The sequence below is a fragment of the Prunus dulcis genome, chromosome 6 (assembly GCF_902201215.1).
Source record: "Prunus dulcis chromosome 6, ALMONDv2, whole genome shotgun sequence".
Classification (NCBI taxonomy): domain Eukaryota; kingdom Viridiplantae; phylum Streptophyta; class Magnoliopsida; order Rosales; family Rosaceae; genus Prunus; species Prunus dulcis.
In genome coordinates, this window is record NC_047655.1 from 76,493 (window position 1) to 90,061 (window position 13,569).

Here is a 13,569-nt window from a genome sequence, read left to right on the forward strand (position 1 = left end):
ACTGTTATGAAAAAGGGCTGGACACGGTCAAAGGGAGAGAGGGTCTGTAGGGATGTGGAAGAGTAAAAAAATGAGAGGAAGGGCGCATTGCAAGGGGCAAGATAGAAGGGTAAGCTTTGCAGACAATAGCGGGGGATTTGAATGGTCGAGAATTGTCAATGGCATGTATATAAGAGTAGGGTGGGGGAGATACTAAGTACACCAAATCAAACATCGTCTTCAAATATTAAGTGATACATAGATTGGCTTTACGTATTGTGTGAGCATTTGAACTAGAGAGAGAGCAAGATGTCTGGGATGATGCTTATGCTGCTGCTGTGCCTCTCAGTTGGGACAATTTCGGTTGTCCACTGTGGGAACCCTTACCTTTTTTTCACATGGAATGTCACCTATGGAACCCTCTCTCCTCTGGGAGTTCCCCAGCAAGTCATTCTCATAAATGGCCAATTTCCTGGACCCAACATCAACTCCACCACCAACAACAACATCGTGCTCAACGTCTTCAATAACCTTGACGAGCCATTCCTTGTGACATGGTGCGTACCTAGCTAATTCGATTCACATATATCCTATAATTAATTAATAAGTTTTTATTTAATTAATTGTGATTAATTATTGCAGGAGCGGTATCCAGCAGAGGAAAAATTCATGGCAAGATGGAACCCTTGGAACCATGTGCCCCATTCCCCCTGGTACGAACTACACCTACCAATTCCAAGTGAAGGACCAGATCGGGAGCTACATGTACTATCCCACAACTGCCATGCATAAGGCAGGCGGTGCCTTCGGTGGCCTCCGCGTGAACAGTCGCCTGCTCATTCCCGTGCCTTATGCCGATCCAGAGGATGACTACACTGTCCTCATCGGTGACTGGTATACCAAAAGCCACACCCAACTAAAGAAATTATTGGACAGCGGTCGTTCCATGGCCAGGCCAGATGGGGTCCTCATCAACGGCAAATCTTCAAAGGGAGATGGCAAAGACGAGCCCCTCTTCGTCATGAAGCCCGGCAAGACCTACAAGTACAGGATCTGCAACGTGGGGCTCAAGAACTCCCTCAACTTCAGGATCCAAGGACACTCCATGAAGCTTGTTGAATTGGAGGGCTCCCACACCGTCCAAAACACCTACGACTCCATGGATGTGCATCTCGGGCAATGTTTCTCCGTGCTTGTGACTGCCGACAAGGACCCCAAGGACTACTACATGGTGGCTTCCACCCGTTTCACCAAGAGCGTGCTCACCGGCAAAGGCATCATCCGCTACGAAAATGGCAAGGGCCCTGCCTCGCCTGAACTCCCCAAGGCCCCCGTAGGATGGGCCTGGTCTCTTAACCAGTTCCGCTCCTTCCGCTGGAACCTCACTGCCAGTGCTGCCAGGCCTAATCCTCAGGGCTCCTACCACTATGGTAAGATTAACATCAGCCGCACCATCAAGCTCGTCAACTCCGCCAGCAAGGTGGACGGCAAGCTTCGCTATGCCATCAACGGAATCTCCCACGTGGACTCTGAAACTCCCCTCAAGCTGGCTGACTACTATAAAGTTTGCGACAAAGTCTTCAAGTCCGATACCATGAAGGATACTCCCCCAGCCACAGCGGCAGACAAGATCACCATGCTAACCAATGTTGTCAACATAACCATAAAAGATTTCGTTGAGATCATCTTTGAGAACCCGGAGAAGAGCCTTCAGACATGGCATTTGGATGGATACTCCTTTTTTTCCGTCGCGTAAGTTCATCTATTTATTATACCTATCTATCTAATTAAGCTAATTAAAGGAAATTAATCATTCTCCCTCTACAGCTCGGAGCCCGGCACGTGGACCCCAGCAAAGAGAAGCAACTACAATCTCCTTGACGCTGTGAGCAGGTACAGTGTCCAAGTGTTCCCCAAATCCTGGGCTGCCATCATGTTGACATTCGATAACGCCGGAATGTGGAACATAAGGTCTGAACAACCGGAGAGGCGCTACCTAGGACAACAGTTTTACGTGGACGTTGAAAATATTGCACGCTCCCTCAGAAACGAGTACAACATGCCAGACAATGCCCTTGTCTGTGGCATCGTTAAGGACATGCCCAAGCCCACACCGTACAGCATGTAACATATTTCACCGCCATGCCATGCCGCTTCACACTATGTTACAGATACAGAGTAGAGAGGGACAGCGACGATCCGGAAAAGTGTACACGTGTGAGTGAGTGTGAGAGAGAGATCATCATTAAGATTTTTTGTATTTCTTTGCAGCCAATTTAAGCAAAGAGAGTTAGAAGAATGGTAAAGAATAAGAAGGGTTTGGCACAACATAAAAGATTGCCTCATTATGTGTGCATCAACTCTCTAGAATTATGCCATTACATTTTCCTATCAGAATAAAAAAAGAGAGAAATGAATATGCCATTACATTTTTGTACTTCCATTTTATTTATATGTTATAATCTCTTTCTTAATTACATTTTCCCAGTTCATTTTGCCCATTTATGATTTTCCTCATCATATATATACATATAAAATATATATATATACATATAAAATATATATATATATATATATATATTTTGTAATTACAAAGTCTCATCTCTTTTCTTTACTCTTTAGCTACATAGAGCCCTATAGACACGTGGTAAATTTACTATTTACTCCCTACTATATAGAGACCTAGAGTCATGGTAAATTTACTATTTAGTCTGTCATGAATTCGATCAAAACAAACAAATGTCTATCATTTAGCATAATATAATCGGATTCCGAATCTCTGCATTTAGCATTTGTATATCAAAATATTTGAACTATTAAAATCATCCAATTGTTTAAGACATGACACATAAGCTTTTTTTTCATCAGAAAATTGTTTTTAAATTAACAATTATTTTATTGTTAAAAAATTAAATAAATAAAACTAAAAAATCACGCCCTTTCCACCGCCATAGGGGGAAGGGGCTATAACTTCTTTGGCAAAAGGAGCTCAGATTAGGCTGCTCCAATCTTCCTTCCCATTCATTTATAGTGGGTCCTTCTTCTCCCTAAATCAGAGCCAATAATTGATTGGTGGATTTCGTCCCTTGACTAGAAGAAGATAGCTTTGGGGGTCATTGTGGTTTAGCCGTATTTGGTGGGGCTTGTTGTGGTAAAGGGGAAGGGAAAAGGGGAGTTGTTTTCCACACGCCAAGTCTCATCCCCACCCCACGGTCCTTGCATCGACTGGGACATCGGAAGAAAACAGTGTTTTGAGAGAAGTGCGGCGGTTTGGGTGGCGTGGGAGTGGGTAGGCGGTTGGGAGGGGGAATCGGCTTTCTAGTTTTGTAATTTTTTTTTATAAATTTTTTAGATTGAATTAAAGTTTTTTTGTTATTAGATTTTTCAAGATTTGCTAATGTGTGATATTTTAAACGGTTAGATTATTAAAATGGTTCATATATTGTGAAATGCAGATAAATGCATGAACACTAAATGCAAAGACTCGTGATCTCATATAATCCATAAGATGATGGTGTTTTATATGTTCAAAGAAAATATAAAAACTATTTATATTACCCAGAACGATCATATTTTTCCACACTAATTAAACACACTTTTAATTAGTTTTCCTCCTTTAATTAGAAATAATTTCACTAAAGTTTGTCACGTTTACTTACAAGCGTTGGGTGTAAGAAGAAATGGAAAATGACTTCTATTCATGGATTCCTCTTTGTTTATTTACACACGAACGTGAGCATGTGTCAATTGCGACTTTTTGTTATTCTTTTGCTCTTTTATTTTTAAAAAAATTTTAAATTTTTTTTTAATCTATATGTATAAAGCAAAATGCAGAGAATGGTGAAACATTCAAAATACCAAAAAATGCCTTTAGTTAATTCAAACATTAATAATTGATATTTAAAAAAATAAAATTAAAAACAAAATTTGATAATATGTCCTACTGTTATGGAACATAACTACCCATATTATCTTTTCTTAATTCTAAAAATAAAATAAAAAATAAAAAATAAAACCAATTGACACATGGGCCAAGGGGCTAATATATAAAATAAATCCAGAAGGCCCTAAAGTTTTGAAGATGGGCTGACTCCTATTTTCTTGGGTAATTGCAAAACATGTATTTTTTAAATAATTTTTTTGGTTAAAAAAAAGATGTTTTATTATAACACCATAAGAGTATATAGCGCAGCTGATGAAAACATTCGAAACTCCACGTGAAAGCCAGGAACAAGAGTGTAATCTTAAAAATATTGTGAATGTGCTATTTATCCTTATTTAATGATGTGTCTCCTATTTTAACATCAATATATATAAAGCAAAAGGCAGAGAATGGTGAAACATTCGAAATATCAGAAAATACCCTTGGTTAATGCAAACTTTAAGAATTGAAATTATTAATTAAATGAGGATAATATGGTAAATTCGTATTTTTTTTTCATATTAAATTTTTTTAAAAAAAATCAGATAATGAATCCAATTTTTATAGAACACAACTACCCATTATCTTTTTTGATTCTAAAATAAATTTAATTTTTTTTTTAAAAAGCCTCTTGCAGGAGCGGAAACGTGTGCGAATAAGCTAATTTTTCTTAAGCAAGGAAAATTTGTGGGATCAACAATATTTACCATTAGTTAAGGAAGAGTTAGTTTGTTATAACCAATATTGTATAAGTTGACGACAAAAAGTTGTATCGCAATTGTAACCGACTCTAAACTAAATTCCTAAATTAAATTTCTCAAGTTATTTAATTTTTGAATTTACGGATTTACCCTTGAGGTAGGGGTATTTTGGTCATTTTATTACCCGGATAGATTTTGGGGCAGTGGCTGGTATTTTTGGGTAGATCGTTTTGAGTTGAGTCCGTAGACATGTAGTGGGCTTGATTCGGAGTTGTAACGAATAAGTTACGATCAAAACATTGACAATGGCAAAACCGTAAATATTTCGAAGTTGTTTTTTTAAAAAAAAACCAGATTTCTCTCTCTCTCTCTCTCTCTCTCTCTCTCTCTCTCTCTCTCTCTCCTGCGAAACCAGAAAACCCCATCCCTTTTTTTTTCATTTTTTGGCTTGCGACGGCACAACTTCCCTCCGTCGCCACCGCCGCCACACGCCGCCACTTGGGGCGGCACCGGTTCCGTTGGAACCACCACACTTCCTACTTTCCATTCCACCCCACCACCACCTCGATCCGCCGTCGTGGTCGCCGGAAACAGCCACGAAACGTAGCAGTTTTGACTTTCGGCCTCTCGTTCTCTCTCATTTCTCCACCAAATTTGACGAGTAAGGTATGGTTTTCTACCTATTTTCCATGCTCTAGCTGATGGTTGGGTAGGATTTCGTTAATTTTGAGCGTAGGTTAACTGAATTTCAACTTAGGTTTCGGCCGGTTTTGGGTTTCCGATTCCGGCCACTTCCGGCCAGTTTTTGGGGTAGGCCCAAGAACAAAAGTGACTCCAAATAGGGTGTTGTACCTAGGATAGGAGTCTTGAGCCGAGGTGTTGAGTTTTTCCGACGAAGGGTTATCGCTTTGGACACCCACGCGCTGCCAGCGCGTGTGGCGGCGCGTGGGCACTGTAGCAAACGTGAATTTTTGTCCCAATGCGATCTCCTGGTTGTCACGAGTGCGTAGGATTTTACGGATCTCAATTCGGACATCGTATGACTATCGAACGGATTTTCGCATTTTGTGCGTTATCCGGGTTCGATAGGTTCGGACCGTTGGATCGACTCCATTCCAATATATGTTACTCTAGACTTTCCTAGGAACGAGTAGGATTTCACGGATCATGAATCGGAGCCCCGGATGTTCCGATTCAATAATTTAAAGTTTGAAGATTTTTCGATAACCGTTCGATCGTGAGCGATCTAACCGTCCTTTTTGGACCAAACTTACGGGACTTGTGTCTTAAACCTTGTGGAACTCTTAGGAACTTCCAGTTTGTTCCGTTCTTCGTACACTCGCTAGAAACCCGGGAAATTAGGATTTTTAATTCAAGTTCTCATTCGAAACCCTTTATATTAATCCCGTATTTGTATTCTGAAATAGGTACTCCGACCACGCATTCGCAGCAGGCGGGACCCTCTCAGGGTCAGGCAGTGTGGGACTACTTGTGAGTGGACTTTGTTTTCAACTTATAAGCATGGTTTTATAATGAGAATTTTATGCATATGATTTAAATAGTCATTGAAATGCATGTTATATTTAATAGTTAAATTCTTTATTTTCATAAAGTATTGGTAATATATTTGGGTTTTGACATATTTGAGTATCTTGAGTATGTATATGGATTTTGAGAATTTATATATATGTTTGGCTATGTGTGGGGTACTTGGGTTGTTGAGATGAGATTTTGGAAAGTGATGAGTATAGAATGTCAGTTTGGAGTGCTATAAGCACTACCCTATGTACCTCCCCTGATTTGGAACTTGGATACGGATACTTGAGATACTCGGGGCATCCTTGACGGGATGTTGCTGTAGACCCTTGATTGGGTAGTCTGCGCGCGTAGGACTGGTCACAGACGTACAAGTTTTGAGGGTATCGACTGTACGTGCCGGCTGAGAGTTAGTCCCCCGGTTGGACGGCTCGTTCCCTAGTTACATGGTGAATTGAGGACTCTTCATGGGGACTCTGCCATGGTGACTAGTCAAACAATCCCCCAGTTGGATTGTTTCCCCGGTACAACTAGGTGTTGGTCATATTTATATTATTATTATATATGTATATATATCTCTTATATTATATATATATATATATTTACATATGTATATAACTATTCATTCATTCTTGTTTTTCGGTGAGGATACTTCCTTGCCGGTCGTGCCAATGGGTACGCTTTCGAGAGTTTGGTTTGGGACTTATAATATTTAATTGGTGGGTTTGTTTAGTGTTCTGTTTGGATTTCGGACTTGGCATCCGGCATTGGTTTGGTTTGGTTTTGACTTATATAAATATTTATTTGATTTTGATGATTTGGGATGCATTCGGATTTCTTGCTTGGTTTATTAAACAGTGGGGTTATATTATGTTGGTTTACACTAAACTGAACTTTATTTTTGTTCACTCACATTTTTCTGTTTTCCGCCCCCAGCCAGTAGTCGACTGAGCTCCGCAGCTGAGCCGGATCGTGTGCTCACGAGCTTTGAGCCATCGTAGGATTCCTTCATTCTGTTTTCCTTGAACTTTGTTTTTGTTGTATTTAAATTCCTTAGATATGCTCTGTTATCGCCCTTGCTAGGGTTTGATCATTGAGGCTGGAGGCCTTTGTTGTAAATTGTTTATTTGCTTTAAAGCATGCTGCTGGTTGGGTACTTTAAACTGTGTTTTTGAGCAGGTTGAATTTTTGGGGGAATGTTCAATTTACAGTGGAGGCTCTGCCAAAATTTTGGTAGAAAGTCTCGATTTTTTTTTTAGTAAATGGGCCCGGCATTGGGGAGATGTCGGTAACGAGACGGGATTCGCTCCGATTTTCGGGAATTTCGGGGCTGGTCCTGTCAGCTCAAATTATCACACCCCGGGATCGGCTCCGCCGTAGCACGATATTGTCCGCTTTGGGCCCCCTTCTCTGCCCGCACGGATTTGTTTCTAGGAGCTCACGAGCAACTTCCCAGTGGGTCACCCATCCTGGAATTGCTCTAGCCCCCAACTCGCTTAACTTCAGAGTTCCTACGACTCCGAAGCCAGTGAGCTCCCAAAAGGCCTTGTGCTAGATGGATGCGGGTGTGCACATATAAGGCACATCGCTCCCTCTCCGTTGGTTAATGTGGGATCTTACAATCCACCCCCATTTAGGGCCCGACGTCCTCGTCGGCACACTCGCACCACACGGCAGAGTGGCTCTGATACCAAATTGTCACACTCAGGGATCGGCTCCGCCGTAGCACACTATTGTCCGCTTTGGGCCCCCCTCTCTGCCCGCATGGATTTGTTTCTGGGAGCTCACGAGCAACTTCCCAGTGGGTCACCCATCCTCAGATTGCTCTAGCCCCCAACTCGCTTAACTTCAGAGTTCCTACGACTCCGAAGCCAGTGAGCTCCCAAAAGGGCTCGTGCTAGATGGATGCGGGTGTGCACATATAAGGCAAATCGCTCCCTCTCCGTTGGTTAATGTGGGATCTTACATATTTTCTAAGACTTAATATTAATGTTACATCAATATATTTTATCTATTTTATCAACATGGAGATGAAAATCTCCCATTAAAAGTAATTATCCAACACGTACGTATGAGATGAAAATTTAATTTTCTCCATAAAGATAATTATGACCAAATGTGGTTTAGATAGTACATAAAAGCAGCGTTGCTCATATTTGGTACTTTTCTGATCATTTTGATTTTTGAACTTGAGAAGAAACTGAAATAGCAAATACAGCCAAACAGAAAGAGCAAACATTCTTTTTCTTTAGTAAAGACATACTAAATTAACGATGGCTCCATTTGTTATTTTCGCACATGATAATATTGCATTTGGACGGCCCCGGTTCATGGCCTAATCGTATCCAAGGGTGCAGAATTTCACCCCGCATAATATTTTAAGGTGCAGAAGAAATTCCCAGGTCCAGCCTGAGCCGAGATTTGTGGAATTTCCTGACGTAGTCTTGGTTGTTGGTGCATGCGTTTGAGAGAGATAGAGTCTAAAGGGAACAAGAGAGGAAAAGAAAATGAAAGGGCGGGCGCAAAGTAAGGGACAAGAAAGACGGGTGAGTTGAGAGACGATCCCGGAAAGTTTGAATGGTTGAGAAATTGTGAAAGAGGTGTATAAAAGGGAAGGGTTGGGAAGGATGAAGATCGTAGAAGAAGCACCAAGTATCTTCTTCTTCGAATAAATATAAGGGACAGAAATAATAATTGCTTGAGGAAAGGGTTGAATAGTGGTGAAATAAGAGACATGAGTTCCGTGATGTATATGCTGTTGCTCTGCCTCTCCGCCGGCGTAATATCGGTGGTCCAGGGTGAAGACCCTTACCTGTACTTCACATGGAATGTCACCTACGGAACCATCTCTCCCCTCGGAGTCCCCCAACAAGGAATTCTCATCAATGGCCAGTTTCCGGGACCCAACATCAACTCCACCAGCAACAACAACATCGTGCTCAACGTCTTCAATAACCTTGATGAACCACTCCTTTTCACATGGTACGTATATGAACTTACGCGTTCATTGATTTACATATTCCAATTTAATTAATAAAACTATTTGTATCAAATTTATTTATTGACTACTTTGTTGACCACCTCTCCAATAAAATGGAATTAATTCATGCAGGAGCGGTGTCCAACAGAGGAAGAACTCATGGCAAGATGGAACCCTTGGAACCATGTGCCCCATCCCCCCTGGTCAGAACTACACCTACCGCTTCCAGGTCAAGGACCAGATTGGGAGCTACTTTTACTATCCCATCACTGCCATGCACAGGGCATCCGGTGGCTTCGGTGGCCTCCGCATCAACAGTCGCCTGCTGATCCCCGTTCCTTATGCTGATCCAGAGGATGACTACACTGTCCTCATCGGTGACTGGTACGCAAAAGGCCACACCGCTCTCAAGAAACACTTGGACAGCGGTCGCTCCATGGCAAGGCCTGACGGTGTCATCATCAACGGCAAATCAGCAAAGGGAGACGGCAAAGACGAGCCCCTCTTCACCATGAAGCCAGGCAAGACCTACAAGTACAGGATCTGCAACGTGGGGCTCAAGAACTCCCTCAACTTCAGGATCCAAGGCCACCCAATGAAGCTTGTTGAGATGGAGGGCTCCCACACCGTGCAGAACACCTACGAGTCGCTTGATGTGCACGTGGGACAATGCTTCTCGGTGCTTGTGACTGCCGACAAAGACCCCAAGGACTACTACATGGTGGCCTCCACCCGATTCACCAAGAAGGTGTTGACCGGCAAAGGCATCATGCGCTACGAAAATGGTAATGGCCCAGCGTCCCCCGAGCTCCCCGAGGCTCCTGTAGGATGGGCCTGGTCTCTCAACCAGTTCCGTTCCTTCCGCTGGAACCTCACTGCCAGTGCTGCCAGGCCTAACCCTCAGGGCTCTTACCACTATGGCAAGATCAACATCACCCGCACCATGAAGATCGTCAACTCCGCCATCAAGGTCGATGGCAAGCTCCGCTATGCTATCAACGGAGTCTCCCACGTGGACCCCGAAACCCCACTCAAGCTGGCTGAGTACTATGGAGTTGCTGACAAGGTCTTCAAGTACGACACCATCCAGGATGATCCCCCCGCCACAGTTGAAGACAAGGTCACCTTGGCACCCAACGTTGTCAACCAGACCTTCCGTAACTTCGTGGAGATCATCTTTGAGAACCACGAGAAGAGCATTCAGTCGTGGAATTTGGATGGATACTCCTTCTTTGCGGTGGCGTAAGTAATTTAGATTTGGGATTTTTTTAAAATTATTGTCATTAGTTCAATAACTAATGAATGACTATTTGCACCGCATGCATGCAGCATTGAGCCCGGGAGGTGGGCCCCAGAAAAGAGAAAGAACTACAACCTTTTGGACGGTGTGAGCAGACATACCATCCAGGTGTTCCCCAAATCCTGGGCTGCCATCATGTTGACCTTCGACAATGCTGGAATGTGGAATGTGAGGTCAGAACAATCCGAGAGGCGCTACCTTGGACAACAGTTCTACGTGAGTATTCTCTCTCCAGCACGCTCCCTCAGGGACGAGTACAACCTGCCAGACAACGCCCTCGTCTGCGGCATTGTCAAGGATTTGCCTAAGCCCCCTCCATACAGCGCCGGCGCCTAAACTCTGATCTCATCATCTACGTACTATGTATAAATAGGAGTTCGTACTAGTGTACGGTACAACAAAAAGGAATGGTCATTAAGCAATGGAGTGGCTGATGATCATGAATGTGTATCAACCCTTTCCAAAATGCAATAAATTTTCAATTCTAATATATTTATATATATTTATTCTTAATCATAAAATAAAAGAACCAAAGAGTATGTAATATTCCCTTTTCATATATTTTCATGCATTACATATCAAATTAAAAATAAGATCAACTACTTAAATGTACCAAAATTGTTAGGTGAACATGGAAAACCTATATATATATATATAGCCATATGTATATGGATACTACAAGTACACACTCACGATGGATTTCACTCATCATTTGTCTTTCTTCTCTGTGTATGTGTATGTGTTGTCGTGTGTCTACGTCTGAGTGAGTGCACCAAATTAAAGACTTACCTGTTAGACTCCATGAGAGCTAGCGTTTTTTTTTTCATCAGTCCAGTGCAGTGCAGTACGTACTAACGCCTTTTCTTTGAAAAAGTAGTTTGGTAGGGGTCTATCTTTTTCTTTTTTAATTTTTTTAATTTTGGTCCCTCTGAGAGACAGATCACTTTGAGTTTGAGGTAGGGGTCTATCCCAAAACATTCCCTTTTTCCTAGGGAAATTTGAAGTTTTTTTTTGGGCAGAAGGGAAATTTGAAGTTTAAACCCACATTTTCATTCCTAACAAACAGCTGTTGAAGTATAAATTGTTTCAGGCCTTTAGATTGTTAGTTAGCCAGGTGTATGGCTCATATGCCATCACATATTGTTGGACTAACATGTCCAGATTCATGTCAAGTGTACAGCTCACAGGCTGGTACAAATGTATTGGCAGAGTCATTTTTGTATTAGCTACAATATATATATTGAAAGTAGAATGAGATCACACAGTGTGTGTGCATGACAACAATCATTGCCTAACAGACTCTCTCTCTCTCTCTCTCTCTCTCTCTCTCTCTCTCTCTAAATCGTTTCCTCATATACTTTCTGTGCAAGAACACTTACTAATATACAGAAACTCCAACAACAGCTAGATCAACAAATCAGTCCTATCAGAGAAGATGGCGTGGTGTCCATGCATGCGCAGATGAACCCAATATTGTTTGTGATGCTTACTTGCACTCACCCAGATAGACTGTGACGAGTCTTTACATCTTAAGTGATTTAGGACCACCTCTCTCTCTCTCTCTCTCTCTCTCTCTCTCTCTCTCTCTCTCTCTCTCTCTCGACGATAGTAAAGATTGATATTGTCCTTGACGTTCTTGTAGTATGGCAACCACTTCTAATGTAAACGGCCTCCTTTGACCCTCCGCAAATACCAAACAGATGATCAAGTTTTTATTGATTTTGTTGATTCATGATATTATTGCTAAAAAGTTCTGTGTATAGAGCTATAGATCTAGGAACTCAAGAATAATACTTTAGGAATGATTATGCAAGCGAGCGAGCGTCAACTAATCGAAAACCATTTAAAAGTATAATGAAATAAAAAGACAAACTGCTTGCTTCTATTGGGATCTCTGAGACTTTGCATCTCCATATTTGGGACTCTCCTCCTGTCAATGGCGGAGCCAGGAATTTATGTGTTGGGGTGCCAATATATAAACCAAACAAGACATTAAAAAATTTCAAATTTTCAACCTTAACAATGTTTGGAAAAATTAAAGGCAAAAAATAATTGTTTATTCAATTAGGTATCAAAATAACACTCGTCGTTCTTTCATATCTCGAAAACCATCTATGATTGAGTCAACGCTAAACTTTTCTGCAATTTCCCTTTCGATGTACATAATCAAAGAGTCTGTGAGAAATTCGTCTTCCATCTTGTTACGGAGCCTAGTTTTTACTATACGCATAGCAGAAAATGATCACTCTGCAGTTGCTGTAGAAACAGGAAGAGTAAGCACAAGCACAACCACTCTATAAACAAGTGGATATGTCGTTGATCTTCTAGTCGTTACCATCCATTGAGATAGATCAGAAATTCTTGACAAGTTTTTGAACTCTGGAAGTCTAACGACGTCACTCTCAAAATGTTGAAGTTGTCTTCTCAAACCTATCTTCTCATGATCTTCAAAGTCTTGTGGATAGAACTTATCTACCAATTGACAAATATCATCAATCCTAAAAGATTTATTCACTTCACGAGGATCCAAAGCCGACCCCATAATAGGCAGCTCTGTTGTTTGATCACTAAATCTGCTATTTCATTCTTGAAGTTGAGAATCTATTGTAGCATAAAAAATATCTATCATATAATAATGCTTAATTGTAAAATCATCTTGTTGATGGCGAGCTCTACCTCGTCTTGCAACATAACGAGCATTCATATCTAGGATATCTATGTTCCGTGCTTCACAAAAAGAATTCACCTTGGTAAGCAAAGAATCCCATCCATCATCTCTTAATTCTTGAATGAGTGCTTTAGTGGAAGAAACAAGATTCATGGCATTTATGATGTCTTGGGATTGACATTGCAAAGCTTGACAAAGATCATTAGTGATCTCCATAAGTTCTTTCATAAGATGTAAGATAAAGATAAATTCATATGAAGTCATTGCCTCATAAGCTGCATCAGCATCTCCTCGTTGAGAATAAGTAGTTCCGTTATCAATTATATTAATTAGAACTATGCATGTTGCACTAAACATATTTACCAAGCTAGTAATTGATTTCAAATGAGAAACCCAACAAATATCACAAGTACGTTGTGAGGTCCAATTTGGTTAATTCCTTTCCTAGTCTCGAGCTCATCAATTGCAATCATTTGCTCAATT

General features: G+C 41.3%; 2 protein-coding genes across 2 annotated transcripts; both read left to right on the plus strand.

The window, feature by feature from the left end:
* The first annotated feature begins 201 nt into the window (after window positions 1-201).
* Window positions 202-2,456, plus strand: LOC117632192 (L-ascorbate oxidase homolog). The gene is made up of 3 exons (XM_034365616.1): window positions 202-536; window positions 622-1,731; window positions 1,807-2,456. The coding sequence occupies exons 1-3, from the start codon at window positions 289-291 to the stop codon at window positions 2,105-2,107; spliced, it is 1,659 nt and encodes a 552-aa protein (XP_034221507.1). The 5' UTR covers window positions 202-288; the 3' UTR covers window positions 2,108-2,456.
* A 6,324-nt stretch (window positions 2,457-8,780) lies between these two features.
* LOC117632137 (L-ascorbate oxidase homolog) lies at window positions 8,781-10,910 on the plus strand. The gene is made up of 3 exons (XM_034365550.1): window positions 8,781-9,120; window positions 9,251-10,360; window positions 10,448-10,910. Exons 1-3 carry the CDS (start codon window positions 8,873-8,875, stop codon window positions 10,752-10,754), a joined length of 1,665 nt encoding a protein of 554 aa, XP_034221441.1. The 5' UTR covers window positions 8,781-8,872; the 3' UTR covers window positions 10,755-10,910.
* Window positions 10,911-13,569: the final 2,659 nt, after the last annotated feature.